At 41.8% G+C, this 23,782-nt stretch overlaps 1 protein-coding gene across 1 annotated transcript in view; it reads right to left on the bottom strand.

The window, feature by feature from the left end:
• The window catches only part of ncanb (neurocan b), an 83,148-nt gene that overhangs the window by 17,706 nt on the left and 41,660 nt on the right, over positions 1-23,782 (bottom strand). Inside the window, exon 12 of the mRNA XM_029500109.1 lies at positions 8,219-8,332. Coding sequence (XP_029355969.1) covers positions 8,219-8,332 — 114 coding nt within the window. The remainder of the gene's footprint in view (positions 1-8,218; positions 8,333-23,782) is intronic.

Below are 23,782 nucleotides of genomic sequence, written 5' to 3'. Positions count from 1 at the left end.
TGGTAGAGGTCAGTTTTCCTGCTTTACTCACTGTTTTTGGCCCCATGGTAGGAAACTATTGTTTCACCGCACTGCCATACTCTGCCATACACTGCCATACCCAGGAAAACAAAACTTTAATATCTCTGCTGTTTGCTAACGACATAAAACAGGATATTGATAATGATTACAAATAAGACAACTCTAGAGCTACATCTGTCTCTGCTTCAACCACATGTGAAAATAAATAAAAGGCAAATTACTCTGACTCTGTGTTTCAGGAACATCGAGTCGTCATGAAGCTTTTTGAGGAGAGTATGTCAGGAACAACATTTTTTTTCAAATATGTTTACACCGCTGTGTGTTTCAAAATACGAATGGACCGTGAGTCGAGGTCAGCTCTCAGTCCTGAAGTGGAAGAAGGTTGCCGCTTCTTCTTGGAAGCTTGCTGGAAAAGGTCCTGTGGTGGAGATTAACAGCATGATGCCGGCGAATGAAAGTCAAAACGCAGAGCAACAGCGTAAGCCGGGCTTCAAGGCTTCACTGGCGTAGTACTCAAGCAGTTTTCCTGGGAATGTCAGCAAGAAGAACCGTGGTACACTAAAGCTCGAACACAACTCAAACTCACAGTTTTCCAACACGCCATCAGAAACATTCAAGAATGCACTGCAGAGGAACGCAGCGTCCTCTTTCCCTCCATCTCTGTCCCTCTTTTCCTTCGCTAGAACACTTTCTCTGATGTTTCAATTTTATGTACACTTTTAATTTCACAAAAATACCATTTAATTATAGTTATCTTAAACCCCTTAATTCTTGACTGTGCAGTGTATTATTTAAAATGTTTCTCTGGGATGTTCACTCATTGGAGAAATCTGTTCACTTGTTAAAATAGTGCCACATGATCTTTTTAAATATTGTTTTTATTTGATAGCGAACAGCTTGGTCACCCACACGTGACATGAAGCCTTATGACTTGAAACAAGCCTTTATTTAGGTAAATCTTGAAATCAAGTGGAAAAAATAAAACTTAAAATCGGATGTTTCTGAGACTTCTTCACTGTTTCTTTTTTTTCCCTCACTGGCCTTTCAGACAAATGGCAGTTCAGGAACATTGTCTTAGTAAGCACCTGGAGGGAGCACAAATTAGCTCCTCAACTCCACAACATTTTTTTTTTTTCTGGAGAGGAAACTGGCAAATGATGAACACAACAAATTGTGGCATGAGATTGGCGGCCTCCTGTTAATCCACATCAAATAGCCTCTGCCAGGCTGAGGCGAAATGTCAAGGATATATTGTGTATCTTTGTACCTGCCTGTGAGTGGGAATGTTTGTCAGTGTGCTGCTCTCTTCAGGCCTTCAGGACACCGCTGTTGCCAACAAGCTCCTTACCCATCTCTTCTCATTCTTGGCACGTGTCCCTCTCAACTTGTTACTAAAACGCATGAATCCTCATTAGCATTAATGGCTTCTAAAGATCCGGAGGATGCTCAAATATAAATAAATAAATAAGCTGAGCTTTGTGATGAGTCACCGGTTAAGACTACACAGTCACACAAGACTACACAGTCTGCAGAGAAAAAGCTGCAAAGTTGGCAAACTCAGACACCTTCCCTTTTCAGCCTGTCAACTCTCAGAGCAGATGCTGCATCACGAAAAACAAACCAAACAAACCTAAGAGCTAGACTAATATCAAACAACAACATGCAGTTTGTAGCACAAGTTCAGCCAAAGTGCTCAGTGCCCTGTGTCTTCCAATTGTCCAATTGTCCAATAAAATTTCAGGACTGACTGAATATGGCCCAGAGGAAATGGGTCTGAAGACGGATCGAACTAAACTAACTGAAATAATAGTACAAAAAATAATAATAATAATAATTAAAAAAAACGAGCATGTGTATAAATATATCTATAGATCATTTACATGAGACCAGTATACATTTGAAAAATGCAGAATTAGCTCAAATTCATCATTTAAAATCCTGACCTGTAATTCTGCCTGACCTCATTTTCCTCTGTCTGGATCTGTGAGCCTATTTTGACTTTGTTTTGATGTTGGGCAATTTATCTAAAACATGTCAACATAGTTTGGAATATGAGCAAAGTTTGGCAGCTTCTAAATTACCCGTAGGTCTGAGCGTGAGTGGTTGTTGGTCTGTCTCTGTGTGTTGGCCCTGTGATGGACTGGTGACCTGTCCAGGGTGTACTCTGCCTTCGCCCAATATGAGCTGGGATTGGCTCCAGCAACCCCAACAACCAGGAAACGGATAAGCAGGAGAAGATAAATGAATGAATGAATGAATTAAATAAGCCGATGCAGCAGAACCATCATCTACATCATCTTTATTTCACACACTATTTGTCCCTGTCCAAACCTACATTATCCACAACACAAGTTGACCTTCACTGTATCAGCCAGTGTCCCAAAGTGACACTTTTAAGTGATAAGTGATCCAGTAATTACAGTTATTATTAGGGGAACAAAGGAGGAAGTCAGATGCCATTATCGCAGCGCGAGAAAGTCTGTGAATGACGGAGGCCGGGGGGAATGAATGCATCAAAATGACATTGTGGGCTGCTGTACATTTAGTCCACGTCATCCAATGCTGGCTCAAATAGCATCACATCATGACACTGGTTTTTGCACGGCTGCCTCTGGAGCCACAAAATAAATGGTTAATGATTTAAGCATGGTTAGTATGGACAACTAAACATTTTGTCAAGTCTGGTGAAACACTTTGGTTAGAGCTCATAAAATGTGAACCTTAATTGCAGGTCGGTAATGCAACTTTAAATCTCCTGCATAAAAGTTCGATGTAAAGGGTACAATGCATCATTCCTTGACATTTAATTTTGGCATTAGATGTACACATCCTGGGCTGGAGAACTGTCCAGGGTGAGACAGAGCCGAGGAAAAAACAGGATAGGATGCCCAAATTTTCTGTGAGGTGCAACTGAATGGATAGATGAGTCAATATTTACCCCGACTGACTCGACATCGCCAGTAAATGACAAGTAAATAAAGGTTGGCTATGAAAGTAGATGAATTTGAACGAGCCAGCGGTGGGAAGCACAGGGACAGAGTGACAGCAGGACTGCATCTGGTGCTTTCTCAAACACTTCCACCCCCTGCTCAGTCCCAGCTCCGTCTGCTCTGCCTGTCATTATCGCCTGTGTGTACACTGTATATGCATTCAATTCCAATATGCAGCAGCGGTATTGCTGCTGGAGATGACATACTCAAAAGTCTTTGTATTGTCTCCCCCAGATTCACCCGATATCCTCTGTGCGGGAAGGATGTTCTCCTCTTTGCTATAGGTTCCCTGTAATGTTTTTGTTTTCCTGTCAAAAGCAACTTGCCCCTGTGCATCTGGATTTAGTTGTGTCATATAATGGTCTTGCTGCAGACTTCACCAACACACTTACACTCGCGGTGTATACTCATTGGCATGCCTGCCTGGATGTTAGCCTCTGCACAGTCAGTAGATGCCAGAAACTGCTGCACAGCCTACTGGGAGATGTAGCAGAGCATTTCCAGAAGTGAGAGCAATACATATTAATAATTAGATGTAAGGAAACAGGGAAAGGAACAGACGGTGTGTTGGAGAAGATGAATGAAATGTCAGCCACTCCTTGCTGGCCCTCTCTGTGAGTTTAGGGCGGCAGCAAGCAAGTTCTTCACAGATAACCAAGCAGCAGCCAGACACCTTGGGATTAATTAGCTACACAATCCCTTTAACGCAGGCTTTTTGTTTCCAATTTGTGGATTTTTTTTTTTTTTTTTTCTATTCGAAAAGAGAGCGAGGAAGAGAGAGAGGGAAACCTTATCTTCTGCAGATTATATTGTTGTTTTATGGAGATGATTGCTGTGTAACCATAAGTTCTTGCACCCCATTGTAATTTCAGCTGCAACGGCAGTCAAAGGGGCTGCTGAATAAATAGACAGGGAGGAAATCTTTTAATATTTGGAGAGGTACACGGGTAGGCAGGCCGACTCTTTGTGTGTCTGGATGTTCATGTGTCGTAAAAGTTGAGACGAAACAGCGGAAAGATGTTCTTTGTTAAATTATATTTTTGTGATCCTTACACTCTTCAACGTGCTCTTATAGGGTAAAATCAAGTTTTAGGGTGAGGATCACAGTAAATTTGGGGTTCGGCTGATGTGAAGTGGCTATGGTAAAGTGAAATAGATGCACCCTTGTGTGTCTGTTGGTGTCTGCGTGAAGATCTTTTAGTTGAAAGATGTCTACATCCACAGAAAGATCACACAAACACAAGCCCACAAATGCAGTCACCGGAAAACAACAGATGCATTGACACAAATGTGCTCACACACAAACACACTCACAAGAGCGTGAGAAAGCTTCCTGCAGTGCACCAGAGATGAGAGGCACACAAATGATGGGAGGAAGTGCAGGGAGTGACAGCAGAAAGGTAGGGAGAGAAAAAGAAAAAACGGAAAGGCAACATGAAACAGAGGTGTCTGGAGTGGAACAGCAGAATAACAAATCCACACTCTCACTTCCATACATTATGTCGTTTTTCTCACTGGAAAGACGGGAGCAGGATTGTGGAGTGAGCGATGGATAAAAAGACTGACTGGGGGAGAGAAGCTGATGAGAGGAGGCAGCTAATACTTTCTGGTTTCTGCCTCTGCTGATTAGGCACCAAACCAAAAAACAGCAGGAGACTCAACAGTCAGTTTCAGTGCTGGGATGGGATGAGAGCGAACCAGCTGACTGATATCTCTGTTACTCTAATTATAACTGCCTGGTCTTTCAAATTCATTGCCAATACAAAAGATATTACTACAAAGGGTGAATTCAATTGTGCTGCATGGTTACAGCTACAGTGTTAGGTAGTTAAAGATTACAAATGCAGTAAAAACCCTTTGTTATTGACAGAAAATGATCATTAATGAAACTCTTTGAGATAAAAAAAATAAATGTTAACAATGAAATAAAAAGCTGTGGCCTTGAAGTTGGATAAAAACTCCCAGGACCACAAGGTTGTTGCTGTTTTGGTCTTGGGTGAGTTAAATGCAGCGGCCTGCCTGAAAACATGATGAAAGACTCTTCTCCTACAAAATGCTATAATTGTGAGAGCATAATAACTCGCCGGCTCCTGTCTCACTCCTTTCACCGCAGGACTTCAGACCCGTCAACTCACTATTTTTGACTCTCAGATGGGATCACCATGGTAACAAGCCAGCGGGAGCCAGGAGCAGACCATATCTACCCAGCATCCAAGGCAGTTGGTTCAAAATGCATAAACCTGGACATGCATGCGCGCACACGCACACGCAGTCAAGTGACCGAGAAAAGCGGACCTCTTCTTTTGACTGGAGACCAATTGGATGAAATTTAAATGGATGAATAGCCTTAGTGGAACAAATGAGTTCATCTCCACCGTGTGGTGGCACGGTTCAGACCTCCCTCTGTATATCAAACTGAGATCACGCTGAAACGGCAGGCCGATGCCTGTTGCGAATTGTACTTTTCACAGCTGAAACCCACATTTCTGCAAATGCAGAGTGACGAAGGATAAAAGCGACAGGAAAACAGAGACTTTAGATTTGCCCAATCAGACCTGCTGCTACCAATCAGCCATGAACGCCACGGCGCAGCAGGAGAGGAAACACAGTGCATGTCAAATGAGACGCACATTGTGATGATGCACGTGTGCGTTTGGGAAAGAAGTGGAGATAAAAATAAAAACAACAACAACACACACACACACAAATACCCTATAATGTACGTATGCAAAACCGGAAGAGTTCATTGGAATCTGTAATATTAAAGAGCACTTCAGCCATTTGGTGATGCACTGTGGGAAAAATAATGATCAAAACGGAAGCAGCCAAGGCTGGGGCATCTGGACCTTTAGCTTGACTACTGATATGCTCTGAATTCATAGACAATTCCTGCAATTCCCACAATGCAACTCAAGATATGACGTTATCAGGAGTTATTTCTCACACCTAACTGCCAAGAAAGAGATTATACAAGTGTTAAAATCTATGCAGATGTTCATCTGTAAAATCAGAGCAGATCCTCTTTGGTGTGACGATAACAGACAAGATTAAAACACTTATTACTTGTTGAGTGGTTCTTTAGTCTAATTTTGGACAATTTCGGAGTATGAGAAAAAAAGTGGCCAGTACCGTACAAGATAAGCGCAGCGATTATAGAATAGTCAGAGATAATTATCACCTCTCTGTGTCGCGGAAACTTTTCCCTTCTTAGTTAATTATCCCAAACCCTTGCTCAAATTTATCGCAAGAATTGCCAGTTTCGGGCCAGGTGCTGGGGAAAAAAAAAGCTAAATTAGATCAGGTGATGCTCGTCAACTCAGCAGAAATGTGACATATTTATTGGAAGAGTAGCAGTCATTTTCTATTTTTGACATAGTGTGGTTTGTATGAAATTTCAAATAACCTGTTTTATTCTGCTTTTTTCTGGCATCTCTCCGTCCTCTCCCTCCTCTCTGTATCGATTGCTCTGCCCTCAGAGTCCCACATCTCACCAGAACACAGCAGGAAAAAAAACAGACAATGGAAGCCAGACACACAGAGAGAAGACAGATATTCATAGCCACAGCTCTTCTAAGGGATGAGGTCAAAGGTTGAGACAGACCATTGAAACTTGGCTTCATAGACCTGTGTAATATGTTGCTAATCTTTACCGCCACCTCTCCCTCCCCTTCACCTTAAATATCTCCTAAACTATCCCCATCCACCCATTGCTCCGGCTATTACTTGTTTTCATTCTTTAAAATTTAATGGTGTTGTTTGAAATCATGTGTTTCAAGAGATGTACAGTTTGCATTATTTAGACATCAAAGCTCATAATTATTTCATTATCATTACCTTTACCGCTGGGGATCCCAAAATCAGACGCTGTGGGGCAACCCCTCGGATAAAATGGAAAAAAGTGTGCTCCTCCACATCCTCCACCTTCATTTCTTCACACATTAAATGTTGGCAGAAGTAGCTATTAGCAGTTCTTGTTTGCGGTTGATGAGACAATTTTCTCAGACAAGTTTTGCAATTGCCAAGAGTTTCTTTCATCTGTGACTTTTTAGCAGAATGATGGATGTCCCTTTTGTCCTTATTCTTGGTAAGTAATGTCACATTGAATCAAAAAATACATGTATCATGTCTGTGTGCTCAGTTGTCAATTACGGCTCCACCAAGGAGTATACATTTTTAATTTTTCAAGCTGTCATTCACAGCGTGGGTCTCGCCCTCTGTGCCCTTATGCAGTCCTCCCACTCTACCCTGGGGAGCTTTGCATCACAGTTTGAAAACCCAAGCACTCTTGTTGTTATGGAGTCATTACTTTAACTTGTCAAAAAAAAAAAAAAAAAAAAAAAAAAAAAACCTTCATCGACATTGTGAGTATTAGTTTGTATCATTCATTTGCATTTCTTCCAAATTTCTCTATGCCGTGTCTATCACTGGAGGCATTTCCTCAACTGCCAAGAGACCTTGTTTACTGTAACCTGCAGTGATCAGCACCTCTTTATCCTGCGGGAAATAAAATCTCTGTGTTGCATGTGGGTATTCAATTCAAGTGAAAATCCGCATCCTGCGCAGAGCTTGGTCTTGACAACGATCAGGGTATTTTGCCATTAAAACAGCAAAAAAAAAAAATAATAACAACTACAACAGTACTTTTCATGGTTGGCCGTGTTTTCCTATAGCATGCAGTTTGTGAACAGCTTCTCTCACATCCCCCTTCTCACAGGGGAATTCTCCTAATGAGAGTGGAAAACCAGCTGGACGCAGGTGTTATGTAGAAAACCAATACATTATTCCACAGGGCTCCCCCTCCACCTCTTTGTCTACACTCAGATCCATACTCTCCTTTGTCTCTCTTACACGGCCTTATTAATTCCATCTCTCTGTCTGCTCATTCTCTCTCCAGCTTTGTCTCCAGATCCTGATCTTTTAGGATCATTTCACCCTCTTGGACCACATCCTCACAATTCTCTCCCTCCCTCCGTCCTTACCCTGCCCCCTCCATCTGCCCCTCCTCTCTAACATCACCTTTTATCTCCACTGTCTTTGTCTATCTGTCTCATCCCCCAACACTTGCTGTATTTTCCTTATCAACAGTATTTCTCCTTCTGGATCAATGAACTGCTTTTGATACTTTGTCATCATCTTCCACTCCACCTCCTTTATGACGACAGCCATAGAGTAAGACCCAAAAGCAGTGTTTTCATCCATTTAGTTACCTTTCTCACAGGTAGCCCCTCCGTAGCTTGGCAGACAAAGACACACAAAGGAGTTGATCTCATCGATGCAGGTTCCTCCATTCTGGCATGGATTAGACTGGCAGTCATCAATGTCTAGGGAGACGCAAGGCAGGAGAGAAAATGAAATGGTGGGAGTCAGGTTTGACACAAACGCAACACACACACACACACACACAGACTGACATATGAATGAACACTTTCTAAGCAGCTACTTTTTAAAGTACCTGCCACAGCTTGTTACGGCACAAACCCCTGAGAGATCAAACTTTTGGAGAGATTAGAGGTGTTTCTGAGAAAGTTATAATTAAAGCGAATTGATTGAACTTCATCAGTGATCGGTTTGGGATGCACTGAAGCGCATGATGCTAATTGCAATGTGTTCGCAGGACGTGCCGTTGTTTTGCTGTCAAACTGGAGCCATGCAGAGTGGAGGACAGCGCGGAGGCTGCAGACAATTAGAAGCATAGAGACAAAAGATAGGAGGACTTGCAGTTGGATGAGCCTCCATCTTCAGCATCAACATCAGCATCATCATTAGTCATTAAGTGGCTACAAAAACTGTGCAAGTATATTTTACTGTGGATAAAAACGGCCAAAATCCTGCACATCAACCTACAGTTGAAATCTAGTCTAGCCATGCAAATCACACACACACACACACACACACACACACACTTTGCAGAGGTGTTGCAGGGGTGAGAGCTCCCATTCAGTTGAAAAATGGTAACTGTGTTTCTCTGGCTGATCTGAGCCTGGGGGCAAAGTCATTAAAAGTGCAGCTACTATCCCACAATCTTCTGCCATCACAACAACCGCCTGAGTCCCTGGGCCTTAGCAAGAAGTCGTGGGAGGGGACGAGGGGTGGGGATAGAGTGAAAGGAGTCAGGAAGAAGTCCAAAGAGTGACTGAATATCTGGGGGATCCAGGAGGAGAACAGAGGGATGGTTAAGAGGTAATGAAAACGAAGGCCAATAGAGGAGGGGCAGAAAAGAGGTGATTCAATGCTGTGAGTCTGGTGAGTTGGCAAGTTTGTGGGTTGGATTAAAGGGAATTTGCAGGCAGACAGTGTATAGTGGGCATTCCGTTTGGACAAAACAGTGTGACAGCTCTGTTGCTGGTTCCCTGGCTAATATCTAAGGCCAAATTTGATGCAAGAGGTAAACACCCAGCCAGCAGCGGTGTTGCAAAGGTACTGTAGGCGGTAACTGTCTCAGAATATGGGCCTGTTTAGTAAACTGCATATGTTGTCTTGTGCTACAGTAGCCATGTAAACTACATAGATCACGGGCCTTCATGTTATGTGAGCTTGGTGAAGTTTCATTAAACCTCTTTGACCCTGATCCTCTGTAGTATACCTGCATTCTGGGTACTTACTGTCAACAACAAGAGGCCTAAGTCTCCTGAGCTACACAATAATGCAGAGCTTTGCAATGAATATGCGATGTTGAAGTTAAAGCAGTAGTATTTTAGTTCAACCATGTGTCAAGCTGTTGACACATAAGCCACGGTGTGATGACTTAAATGCATGAATAATTTGCTAAACTTATCATTCACACGTTTTAGAGTGAATGATGTGACTCTTCAGAAGCAGGATATTAAATACAACTGGATCTCTCTGGTGTCATTGAAATATGCTGTGTGATAAATGCTAGACACCCCGCACTCTCTGTGAACAGACAGATGAGCAGGTTGTCAGTACAGCTAAAAACTAAACAAAACAAAACAAAAAACAAAACCCCACCCCCCCCAAAAAAAAACTACTGTGTCTAATGTGAGCCAGCATCTGGTGTCGTTAAGTGCTGTAGCACTGGGGTAAGACGCTGAACAACCCCTTGGATTTTATGAGCCCTAAAATCAATAAAGCACATCCGCTTTTTAGAGGGGCAGCAGTGGGCAGGGAGATATTATCAACTTTCATAGGAACCAACACGGTGGCACTGGCTCCCTGCCGCTGCAGACATTTTCAAGTTACTTTGTCCGGTCCTCGGTCCTGTTTGGTTTTCCTGAGCGGTAGATCTGGATTTTATTATTTAGGCTTGTTTCATTTCATGGTTTGTTCTCCCCAATGTTTCTTTTTTTTGTGTGTTACAGTCTGGCCTGTTTCGATTGTCCTTTACTCTGTTGAGCAGGTGCTGTGGGCTGAAGGCAACAGTCCTTGGTGGTGCCCCTCCCCTCCCCCCTTCGCTGTGTGGCGTGCCGTGTCACGGGCGATTAGTTTCTTTTTGTTTGGCTCCCTGCTGCCTGGACAGCCCCTGGCCAAGCCCTGACTTCATCCTCTGGCCTGAGTCTGACCTTTTAGACTAGATAGCTCAATTTATTGCTGGATTTCATATGTTTTAACCTTGTTGATCCTACTGAAACTTGGGAAATAAACATTACATTGTCTTATCCACTGTCACTTGCGCACGGTAAAACAAACCTCCGGGGTCCTTTAAACCTTCCAGAATTCATTTAAAATAACTTCCTCTGGGCGTAAATCCCCTCTTGGTGTTTTCTTAGGTGCGTAGTGCCATCCTGTCACATATAGGAGGGCTACTGGTAAGTGGTGTCTGACATTTATTCCTTTAAATTTACAGATCTCTGAGGAAAAACACAAACACAGAAGACTTTTGGTGTCATTTATACTGCCCAAACCAATCTCTATAATTTAAAGTTCTACACTGTTGAGAGTTTAGTCCCGTTCTCATGTTCCATATTTATTTATTTATTTGTTATAAAGCAGGTCTAGGGGGGATGTGAATGTTTCTTGTAAATTATAGCTTTTTAATTAAATTCAAGCCATCAGTGCATCCTAAAATTTTAACAGTCACCAGCCACAGTTAGTCCCAGCTCAGCCCACCTGGATCCACCCTCCAAACTTTACAGGATATGCTTCCACCAAATACTAGAAATTTTCTGGATTTCTATTCAGCCTTTTTAAGGACCTTTGGTAGTGTTCCAACAAGCTTTTAATCTTCAGCTGTCCGAATGTAATTCTTGAACACAATTCTTCTAATTTTTGCATTTTTGTATTGTTTTGAGTTACACTTGGACAGAACAACAATTGTTGTGACTATAAGGGGGCAACAAACTCTGACATTCCCCAGCTGCCCGATCACACAACCTCCCTGATGTCCACAATGGTGTTCGAGCTGCAGCTATCCACACTCCACTGCTCTCGCCACACACTGGCACTGTAGCATTCTGCCTGGAGGGTCTGGCTGCCAGTGAGAGTGAGCTGTATGCACTCCCACATAGGATGTGGGCACTGCAACACTGCAGACAGTCAGACACATCCTGCAATATGATCCAGCAGTCTCCAGGGCATAGCTCCACACCAAATCCAGCTGGAGCATTTTAAATGGAATTTATCCTGTTTGGCTCACTTCAGCTCTGACGGATCGTTGCTATTTGCATTTGTGGTCAATTTTACTGAGCTAACAAAATAGGCTAGGAGCCATTATCTGTTGTACGCCTGGCACATCAGAAGAGAGGCTCAGATCTTCTGATTTGGCTGATCTGAGATTGCTAAAGGTCAAAAGAGACCACAGGGAGTAGATGTTAAACTCAGCTTTTGATACAAAAAATTAGCTTATGGATATAAAAATTAAACATACATGTGTAATTTTTGGGACCTTTTAATTCCTTTTGTGCTTTAGAAAATAAAATAACCAGAAGTGCAACTGTCAAAGATATTTCTTCATAACTAAGTTAAAGGCCTCATTTTTTTTAACCAATATTTTCTTCAGGCCAGGCTGCATGGCAGCATAATGGCTAGCTCTGTTGCCCGGCACTAAAAAGGTTGTGGGTTCAGTTCCCAGGCCTGGGGCCTTTCTGTTGGAGTTAGGGTTACGTTCTCCCTGTGCCTGCCTGGGTTTCCTCCGGGTACTCCGCTTTGCTACCACCGTCCAAAGATCATCATGTTTGGGTTAATTAATCACTCTAAAGTGTCTGTAGGTTTGAGTGTGGGTGTGAGTGGTTGTTGGTCTCTGTCTGTCTCTGTGCGTTGGCCCTGGGATGGACTGGCGACCTGACCCCGAGCTGGGAATGGCCCCAGCTCACACTGGGCGACTGCGAAACGGATAAGTGGTAGAAGGTGAATGAATGAACGAACGACTGAATGAATTTCTTCAGGCCTCTGAGAGCTTAATTAGCTGGACATCTTCATTAGCAGCTGAAAGAAACAGCGAATGAACTTGTATTTCAGCATGTGGGGGTCTTTCTACACAAAAGAACAGCTTGTCAGTAGGTGACCATGCCGACTTATCACTTGGTACTGGCTCAGATGTTGCGGTCATTCAGAGATAGCGCCTTTATTACATAGCATGTTATGTAAAAGTTAAAATGGTGCACAGGACCATGAAAACAGTAAAAGTCTATTTCTAATTAACATCATCCAAAAGTAAAGTAGGTTAAAGGTGGATTTTAATTTCCATTCTAAATATGAATAATTGATTTCAGGAAAATATATAATTTCTATTGTGGCTCATGTGGCTTTAATTAGACATTCCTGTTCCTCAGTGTCTATGTGTCTATGTGTCCTTCTCCTCTCCCTGATGAGGGCCAGAGGGCTGGAGTCCTGTCCACTCAAGAGTCGATTCACAATCCTCTCTGCCCAACTGGCTTAATTAAAGACCTATCCAAGTTAAGCAGGTGGTAGTGTGTATGTGAATTTGTGTAACTGTATTTTGGCATTTGCATGTGTGTCTATCATTCTCTGGCGCTCTCCCCAGTACAACAAAACCGGGTCTGGATTCTAGTCTTGTCTCCAGGGAGTTGAGGAGAGCAGTGCTCCACTTATCTGGTGGCAGAGAAATGGATGGGGGCATAAGCAGGTGCCAGCAACTGTGGTAATTGCTGGGTGCAGCTAACATACTATTGATGCTACCAGCTCTTCTTTGAGCCAACATTATTCATTTGAATCTGTCAGGAGAGGCAGCAAATGAATGTGAAAAGTAGATGAGGCTAACATAATGGCAGAGGTGATACAAATGTGAAATTGAGGTCTAAATGTAGTTCACAGTTGGTTGAAAAATACATAGTTGGGAATGGGAATGTTTGTTTATTTGCAGGATGAATATGTTGCCTGCCCTTGTTGTTCGTCCCTGCCTCTCTGAGGAGAGCTGCTGAATTTAAGGATGGGGAACTGGAGACAGGGGGAGGAATACAGGGAAGAATAGTGTGTCAGTGGCAAGACGAAATGAGAATAATGTTGGTTGACGGAATATCTCAAGACTTACTACAGGCATGTGTCAAAGCTAAGATATGAATAATTGAAAAGGGACAGAGGGAAGGCAAGAGACAGAGCGCTAACAGAACACAGATGGGAGAAGGCCCTGGGCCAACCTTTCCCAATTTCCCTTTTGGGATTATTTGTCAGGTTCAATAGATCACATTAAAGTTCTATTACCTGTCTACTCAACCAAAGCTAAGTCCAGCTCAAGATCAACTTGGAACGCTTGTTCTTCTGTTTTCTAACCCTGCCACCTCTGGAGGGCTTTTTTCTATTTCACAACAGTAAGATTTACGCTTTTAATTCTTGGCCCTGCCATGGTGTTTGAGTACGTTGAGGCCAAATAAAAGGTAAACTGCTCCTTTAAACTTTATAAATAAGACCACAACCAGAAATCAGCAATTTCACGGCTATGAATCTTTGTGGGTTTGGCCAGGTAGAGTCTCACAGAGCAAGTCGAGTCTGAGGCGAATAAAGGCCCGAAGAAAAGAAGGAACGCACCAGCCGAGTACGTTTAAACACCACGTATGATTTTAGTGGCCCTGTATCTATTCCATAAAATGTACAAGGTGGTAACAGCATACCATCCTGTAACTTGCTGTCTCCATCCTGTATTATTAAATAGGAAACGATTTTTGAAAAGATCAAACTCAATTCAAGGATTCTAACATTGCAAACTCCGCTTTGGAAACACTCTATGTTACGTTAATAAATGGGAGGTGGAGAACATCCTGTACTGAAATAATTAGGCAGAATCCAAACTATAATAATAATAATAATAATAATAATAATAATGACATCTTCCACAGGCATCTTCATGCCCAAGCTAAATGATAGTCAATTTAAATCACATATGTGGGCTATGAGAGTATGACAGAATACTGGGAACTCTAAGGATTAATTAAAATTGCAAATTACACACAAATAATAATATAACTGATCAGACAGCTCAGATGATATATATATTTTTTTAATACATTTTGTTGCTGTGCCACACCAGCACAGACCTGATGAGGTGGATAAGCAGGGTCTTTGAGTTGTTTCAATTTGACCGTTGTTTACTGAATCACAAATTTTGAATGCAATGCGAACCACTGAGGTGTGCAGAGATTTGAAGACATTCTAAAAAATGTGGTTTTGCTCAGCCTTTAGCAAAAGAAGGTGCAGTCTCTCTCACTCTGCTGCAGCATGCCATCACTGCTACAAATAGATTAGACCTCGCCTCTAACTAGTAACCAATACTATGTTTGGTCTGTTGTGTGTCTTTGGTTAACTAAGGTTATTGTTGATCCTTTTCAAGTGAACCACATATTTTACCACGAGCCTCAAAATTTTACTTTCCTGGCCATCCAAACATGATGAAGCCTTTTGTGTTTCATGAACTATTTACAGGAAGTGGTGAACATCATGATTGGGACATTAAAATCTGCCCGAACTTATTATATAATGAATATAATGTCACTTATAGGTAATAAGTTGCAAGAAGAAAGCAACACACTCTGATTCACTTCACTGATCAACATTTCTCAGACATCTCTTCATATCTGTATATGAACAGATGAATCCAATGGGACTTCTTTTGGTCATTTTTCTTTTATTGTGCAGTGAGTTGTTTTACAGTACCCTATTCTTGACTTCAAGAACTCCAAGAAATATTCAACCTCAAGATAAAATAATAGGAAAATGTTAAAATGAGAAACGTTTGGCATATTCTTTTATGGGCATTCGCTGGCTTTGACACAAAAATTGTAACGATTTACTTTGCTGTGCCAGATTTAAGTGGCTGATTAAGTGATTGCTGGGTGTTTGCTATGCAGTTTGAGTTAAATGGAGAAGGAGTCAAGAAACTGGCCGCCCATTTTGAATTTAAGGACGTCTATTGAGAGGGTCAAAATTACGGCTATTTGCCTGTCAACCTAATGACTGATTGAAAGAGTGGAGCAGTGAAATTGAGCGCTATGCTTAAAAAAATAAAATAAAATAATTAAAAAAAGGGCTAAAAAAATATATATATATATAATTTAACATTTGAGGGACACGTCGGAGGAGTGAGACTGCTGTTTCTGTTAAATGCCTTGGATAGAATTCCTTTGGACACTTTTGACTAACCTTAATGAAAACTGCTTTTCACTAAGTGAAAAGATGAGGAAGACAACAGCAATTATAAAAAGGAGAAACGTCAGAATAAAGGTATGTAGCAAAAAACAACCTTAATGAGGAAATTGTGAAGAGTGAAAGATTCCATAGATGTGAAAAATCCGAAACAAAAACTGTGTTGATTTATTTTGAAGGTACACGGTAGAGGTTTGAAAAGAAATTTGTTGTTGTTACATGCTGTATATCATCCATCCACTCCAAAGTCCCGTCGGTGGCAGATGTGGACATTTTCTGGCCAGCCAGTTTGTCCTAAGAGAGCCGGAAAACCACATTTTTCTCTGTAGACTAAATGCCAGCCGTACAGACCAAACAGCAGTCTGATCAATTACAGAGAAAACCTTTGAACCAGCAAATGCCACCCAGAGACTTCACATCTGACGAGGTGGAATGGAAGGCATGAAGGGAAAATATTAATGCGACAGAGGAAGACACTTTTTTTTCCCCCAGCTATTTAAAACACACACACACTTTCATGCAAACACACACCCAGCCGCTGTATATCCGACACACACGCAGCTATCGAAGACAAACTAACACACACACACGCGTGCTGGGTGCAAGTCTGCCCTGTTATCAACCAACAGCAGCGACAGATCTCATCACATTCTTTTAATTGCCTCCAAACCAGAGCTGACATTATGTAAAAAATAAATTGACATGGCATCCTGTGAAATAGGAGCTTTGAAATGGAAATGTTTGGCAGACAAAGGTTTTTTGCTGAAAGGCTCTTTGTGTTTGTCATCTTTCATTCTGCAAGACCCTGGATGATTGACTTCCTTTAGCTAGCTGAGGGCATTGACATTTCCATGCCCATCTACAAAGATGGATACCTACCTCCACTTGTTAAACAGCATGCCCACTCAATGGACCATGCTGTTTGGTGTCAATAAATAGACTGTTCCTACGCATTGTATTTACAGCCGTGAATGCATACAGTATATCTCTTCGTGTGACAACTATAAGAGTAATCAGCGAGGGTTTGCAAACTTGTGTGTGTTTACTGGCTGGACAGCCATTGTCGTAGCATGTGTATGAATGCCAAGTTGTCTGTAAATAAGTGAAGTTGCCAAATAACTATCTTGCTCCACACTTCCGACTGTTTAGGGTGAGGGTATTTTCTGTTCCCATGCAAAGAACAACTTATAAGTAAAAATAAAATAATAATTATGATAAAGACATTCTGCTCTCATAGTGATGAATTATGATATGACTCTATGACACTTTAAGGTTCATAGCTTCGGATATCTGGTTTGCAACTTGGCTTTTCTGGTTACCCCGCTCTACTCTACTACCTACAACGTGGTTGACACACAAACTTCCCAACAGCAGGCCATTTCGAACCACATTTGCCTCAGCAGTTGGTGGCAATTAGAGATCACTTCAGTTGCAGCTCCCATCAACACTTTGACAAGCACTCAGTAGTTATTTCTACATTTTTAAACGGGCACTCAGTTGTTTTTACTATATTATTACACAACTGCTCAGCTCCAGTAGGTCAGACAACAGCCATCTCCAAACTAACCCACACACCACACCTCTGAACACCTGTCTGAATAATTAACACAATGATGGCGCCCAATACAGTAGACTCCTCTCTCTCTGTCTCTCACACACACACACAGTAAAGTTAACAATAAAATGACACTAATATGACTGCAGTAGAGGAGCATTAAGCAACTTTATGTTAAACTACAGATCCAAGCAGAAATTAAATAGAGACATAAACAAGGGTAGATACAGTTAAAGTGGTCACTTCGGTTATAATAATAAAACACACATAAAGCAAACAATCTTTTTCAACGAACTTCTGCTCTGATACTACATCTCAGGAAAAAAGGTGTTTAAGTGACATAGCGGGGGATATCTGAGTGTTTAACAGGTGTTGATTTTAAACTTCAAAATACCCGCCTGCATTGCAACATGAAGGATTTAGGGAATTATACGATTAACTGAAAAGACACGATAAATGGGGAACATGGCGTTTTAGCCCATAATAAGGAGGATTAGTGTGTCGTTAGTATAGAATTATGATAGCACTATTGTATTGGGAGAGTAGATACTGCATGTTGGTCCTCTAATAGGGACACATATCCCCAACTGTCCTAATTTCAAAGATACTTCAAAATGATTGCAGAATATGAGATGAATTCAGAAGGGGGCTCTCTAAAGAAAATGAATTTCACCACACCAGATTTCCAGTGGAAACAGGACATCAGTCCCTTTAACTTGATCTTTTTGTTTTCACAGAAAACCTGGCATTTCTGTTTAGAAATCAGCAGAGAAGAGTTAATAAACTAAGCATGCTTTTACATGTAGAGTATACACAAAGAGCATTGTGGTTAGTTGAAAAAACAAACTCATCTCAATGTCTATTTTGTAGCTGATTCAGTTTATCTCTTCCTCCATAAATGCATTTTGCTTGTTTGTGAAAGCTAAAGAAACCAAATGGTGGTGAGATTATTTCATCTACTGTTACTTCCAAGGCACACAGGGACTTTCTGTGCTCAATCTCTCAACAGGGATGAGAAATCTGCATATTGGTCAGAAAAAAATGGCAATTTTAACATTTATAATTTCATGGCTAGAGGGAAAACGTCTGCTGGTGAAGCTCATCCAAAATGATTTAAAATGGCACAATTGCTAAATGAATGGTTTATATTTGGCTGTTGTTTTAAAGACCTTTTCAATATATTTTCTTAGGTAAAGTTGCAGTTGGGTAATTAGGTAAATAATGCTGTTGTAATATTAAATCTAAGAAGGAACACATGCAGTACATATTTACCAGTCGACTATAACATCACATCCACCTGCCTAATATAATGCCGGTCTCCCTTTTGCCACCAAAACAGCCTGAAACTGTTGAAAGCACAGACTGCACTCGACCTCTGAAGGTGAGCTGTGGTACGTGGCACTAAGATGTCAGCAGCAGATTCTTTAATTGCTGTATACAGTGAGGTGTGGCCTCCTTGAACTGCACTTGTTTGTCGTGTACAGCCCACAGATTGCAGCAATCTGGTTGGTTGGATTGGGTTAAGCGTCAGGGAAGATGGGGGCAACACATTTTTAAACCGATCCTGAACCATTGTTGCAGTGTGGCAGGGAGCGTTATCCCACTGAAAGTGTGATTGGGAGTGAGAGAACCCAAAAGCAGCACACACGAGCAAAGTAACAGTTAGAATTTTCCTTCAACATCTCCTTCTGCAAACAAGGCAGATAAGGGAAGACGGCGGCACAGATCAGACTGACTGATTGGTATGGAGTCTCTGGGGCTTGAAAAGCCAAGTGGCTGATCTGGGCACATGAGTGAAGAGTGAGAGGGAGTGGACAACCGCCTCGGTTCAGTGATGCTGTGGAGTGATAGGAACTGGGTCCAGGAAGAACCCCATCTGTAAGTATGGGAGCGCTTGGCAATGCAGACAAAGCAGGAATGATTAGGCGGGAAGCAGGTCACAGCCAGGCAGAGGATCGGTAAACCAGCGGGTCCAAAGACAGTCGATGATGAGCAGACCAATTAAACTGTTTAAACTATGACAGTTTTTCTGTTGGATGAGGCCAACTGGCCAGCCTTTGCTCCCCAAGCACATCAATGAGCTGTGACGCCCAATCAACCCTCCACTAGTTCACTGGTTTTCCTCTCTTGGATCCCTTTTGGTTTGCCCTGACTGCTGCAGACTGGGGACATCCCAGTGGCAATCCCTACCACTTTGGAGATGCTCTGTGCCAGGCATCACGATTTGGCCTTTCCCAGTTCACTCTGATCTTTACAGTTGCCCATTTTTTCAGCGTTAAACACACTGAATTCCTTCAAGGACAACATTTTCTCTTATCTGATATGTTCCAGCAACTGACAGGCGCCTGTCATGAAATGATCTTTCCTGTCATTAGTCTAATGTTAGATGCTGTTAGGTTTATATACTGTACCTGTGTGTCTGTTGGCGCTTTTAAATTTGTCGGGTTGCGTTTATCTTTGTGTGTCTCTGCGCAGGCAGTATATTGTGACGCGCTGGGCCTTCAGCTGTGCCTGGGTGCCGTGGATTAAACGGGGATCAGGATCAGCGTGGAGGAAAGGAAACAGACAGACTACACAGCAGCTCTGGTACAGCCCAAGGCTCTGCTGCTCTCCAGAGAGCTGAGTGCAACCCAGGCCAACCTATCCGAGAATCCACAGTTTGGTTAAAAAGTCCTTCATCCTGGGCTTTCTGGTGAAAACACATCTTTTCGACTCTTTCACTTGGCTAAGGTATTAGAATGAACAGGGATATGTTACCTGGTTGTGCTTGGAGCAACATGCAGGCAATGATCCAAATTGTCAGGGTTTACAAGAATTCCTTGTCCTTCCTTCTTGAGGGAAGTGAACCCAAAACTCACCCTTCAGACATTTGCAAAATCCCACAAAGTGAAATCAAATATAAAAAAAAAAGAAAAAAAAGCAAAAGTTTCATCAGAATTTTTATTTTGTACTGTGAATATGTGAATACTGTATGTGGACACACCAGTGTGTGTGTGTGGATGCGTGTGCCCACAGTTTGTTTCAGACAGGTCTTCGCTTTGGTTGACAGAGCTGCTGCAACATTCATAACAGCCCTGGGAAAATGTAATGAGGTAGTGAAGTGTCACATCTCACATCGCTCTGCTAGCCTTCAATTCTGACAGCCTTATTCTGCTCCATGCTATACTGTATGTGTGTGTGTATCCACTGGGTCCATCTTCAGTGTCTGTTTATATTTTGTGTGGGAAGGAGTAAAAAAAAAAAGAAAAAGTGGCGACAGGAAAGAGTGTACAATCTGTGTCATCCAGCTGCACTCTGCTTCTGTCTCCTTATGGGAGGACACAGCAGAATAGATTCAGAAAATCATCACCATACATAAAGACATTCTTTCTTTAAGAAAGAAATCAATTCAATTCAATTCTTTAAATCAATCCATTTTCTCTTCCTTCCCTTCCCAAAGTTAGTACCAATTTCCTGCTCCTCCCCTCATTGCCTGCCATACCTCCTTTTTTTTTTTTTTTTTTTTTTTATGAGTCACTTCTGAATCTCTTCACCTTCTATTTTCTCTCCCTCCCCCTGGACATCTCTAAATGGCAAGTTTATCCTCCTCCGCCCTCTGGGTCTTACCGGGCTAATTTCCTTTGAGTCAGGAGGGTTTACAGGTGTCCCTTTAGGGCTGCCTGGCGTTAGAAGTGGCAGTGTCCCTCTAGGCCGTGTGGGGTTCGGCTCATGCTTTGACAACTTTATCTGCCCGAGACACCCAGAATGCAATCATTAACACAAACCCGCTCATACGCATCCAGCTCTTGAACTGGATTGCGTGTGGCGTGTTTTCTCTCCTTCCATCAGCTCGTCCCCCACCTTTGTCTTTCCTCACACAGTTTGCTCAATTACTCTTTCTTTCATTTGTTTTCCTTCTTCCTTCTCTCCTTTGTTTCATTTTTAATCAGTTGCCATTATCTTTGCATTACTTTTTCTCTCTCCCTCAGATTAATTTTTGCATCCCTCCTTTCGGCTGCCTTTTACCTTCCACCGCTCCGTCCTCTCTAGGCTCATCCCTCCTTTCTTTCTCACTTCCTAAATTTTCTGTCCATACTTTTCTGAGCACGCATGCTTAAAAATACAATAACTCTATTCTTAAAGTAGAGCAGATCCCCAGAGGAGAAAATGACAGGCTATTCTCTACCTCCTGTCACTTTTTCTGACATACTTAAATGGGAAACAGTTTAGAATGTATCTGTTTTTTCCATAGTGCTTTCAAAATCATTTAATAACTGACACTGAAATTATCTAGAAATGTATTTCTTCAAAGATCCACAATTTCGTAGTGCGAATCTTTAAATCATTTCACTGAAGATCTGACATTTGAAGCAAGCCATGTGCCTTTGGTGAATCTGAAAAATGATTCGCTCTTTCTACTAGTTTCTGTCTGACAGTCAATCATACTCAGGCTTGGTCAAAGATTTTATCCTCTCAGTCATCTTTGCTTTGTGTCATTCCCTTTCATTACTTCTTGGGACCTGTCTCTCTCTGATTCTTGACATAAGCTAGCTTTCACAACATCTCTGTGCTCCAACCGTGACAATAAAAGAAAATGTCTATTGCATCTTTGAGTAAGGTCACCAGAGTGTGGACAGTATGTGCCCATGTTTGTGTACATCACAATCCCCATTGTTGTACAGTACACTGTGCTATTCCTGAATCCACAAAAACATTGGGGTTGCCACTTTTGATTATTTTCAAAATATTAAACTACCGACGTCACCAAGTGACTTCAGTGTCACCACTACTAAACTTCTAACCTGTAGTTTAATTTAGCACACCTTCCTCTTCTACAAAAACTTTTTCTTTTAAAAAGTTAGCAATAATGGGCAAAAAGCTGTAAAGGCCAGACCAGGATTTGTTTTCAAAGCAATGACATTTAATGTCCCCAAGAATAGTCTGTAGTCCCACGATCATTAATTTTTGGGGGGATTTATTCTTGCAACAACTGTTTAGGATGTGCTTTAAAGTTCAAAATTATGACCCGTTTTACAATATTCATTTTAAATTGGCTTGCCAAATGGAGATATCTGTGCGTATTCGGATATCAGTCTGGGTCACCCTGTGAACCGGAGATTATATTGACATTCTGCATGTATAGTTAAGCTCTAAAAAGCGCATTTTGCTCCTCTTAAAGCATTCACTGAGCTGATTTTTAAAGGTATCTCCGATCAAGCATTGTTTACAGCTGTGTTTAATTTGATAGGTGTAGTCTTCATTGCTTACTTGTCATTTTTTTCCATCAGATACGACAAAAAAAAACAACAAAAAACTCCAAAAAAAACCCAAAAACAAAAACGGTGCTTCACAACGCCAATTGAAATCAGAAACGCCACAAAGTTGAAGAGTTACTAAATGAATGTGAAGGTCCATTTCAGTTTACATGCACTCTGATGTAAATGTAAACTAAATGATCCGCCTGAATGTTTCTACAGCAACAACCCCAGCCCAAAACCTTACAGTATTCCTGATCTTCATGGGAAATCACTTCCTCATACAGCTGTCAGCCAGTGTACACAGAGTCATTGCCATTTATCCAGCACAGAGCAAAAACACATACATAAGCAAGCAGACACATGCTGAGCTAAATCAAATAGATATCAGCCAAATGCTTAAACTTTCACACTACACAAAACTTCAGCTGATGAGAAAACTATGGAGCAGTAGAGGAGTGGGAGAAATTAGGTGACTCCATTTGGCAAGTGTGTTAATATTTATGTGTATAGGAAAGTGGAAAAAGGGAAAGTGTGTGTGTGTGTGGACAGAGAGAGTTAAAAAGAGATAAAGAGAGGTGAGTCCTGGAAACTTGGCCAGGAGCTCATTAATCTGCAAGTGTACTTATAACAAAGAGATACCACACACACACACACACACACACACACACACACACACACACACACACACACACACACACACACACACACACACACACACACACACACACACACACAAATTCACACAAGAGTTGCTGCTGCTTGTTCTCATTCAACTCTGCAGTTATTTTGTCCTTTGTTTCTCATTGTCCCGAGGAGTTTGGAGAGGGAAAAACTGTCCACACTGATTGAAAAATGAGAAATTATGTGATGCACCCATGCCTTATCTAGTGTGAACAGAGTGGGAACTGGTTCACCTCTGCAGATTTTTGAGGCTGTATCTCTGTGTTTCCATCTGCGAATGTTCGATCCTGAATTTGTGCATTTGTGTGTACTGGCTACAGTATGTGTGTGTGCAAAGGTGTGCCCCTTATAGTGTGTCTCTGTATCACTTCCTAAATCAGCTGCAGGTTGAGTAGCTCCAATCAGACCCTCCTGGTGGCGCTGGCAGGGCTTGAAGGTAAGAGTATGAACGTTGGCGGCAGCAGCAATGACCGTGGGGAAGGTGCAGCCAATCACGATGCCGACTGAAGAATCCAGTGGTGTTTGTGAATTAATGAGGCATGTGAACACAGGCTGAGCCAACCAATCATAGCCCATTAAAAGCTCCTCTGCTGCCGATAAACTGTGACAAACTGCTGGTTATCAATCACACAAAAGACACAAATTTAGCCATTTGCACAGTCACTGATCCAGTGTCACGCATGGTTCATCCGAGAGACTGTGCTGAGTCATTCGTTACACCATTTGCCTTGCAAATATATTGGTGG

The sequence above is a fragment of the Echeneis naucrates genome, chromosome 4 (assembly GCF_900963305.1).
Source record: "Echeneis naucrates chromosome 4, fEcheNa1.1, whole genome shotgun sequence".
NCBI lineage: Eukaryota > Metazoa > Chordata > Actinopteri > Carangiformes > Echeneidae > Echeneis > Echeneis naucrates.
This window is presented reverse-complemented; position numbering and strand designations above follow the sequence as displayed.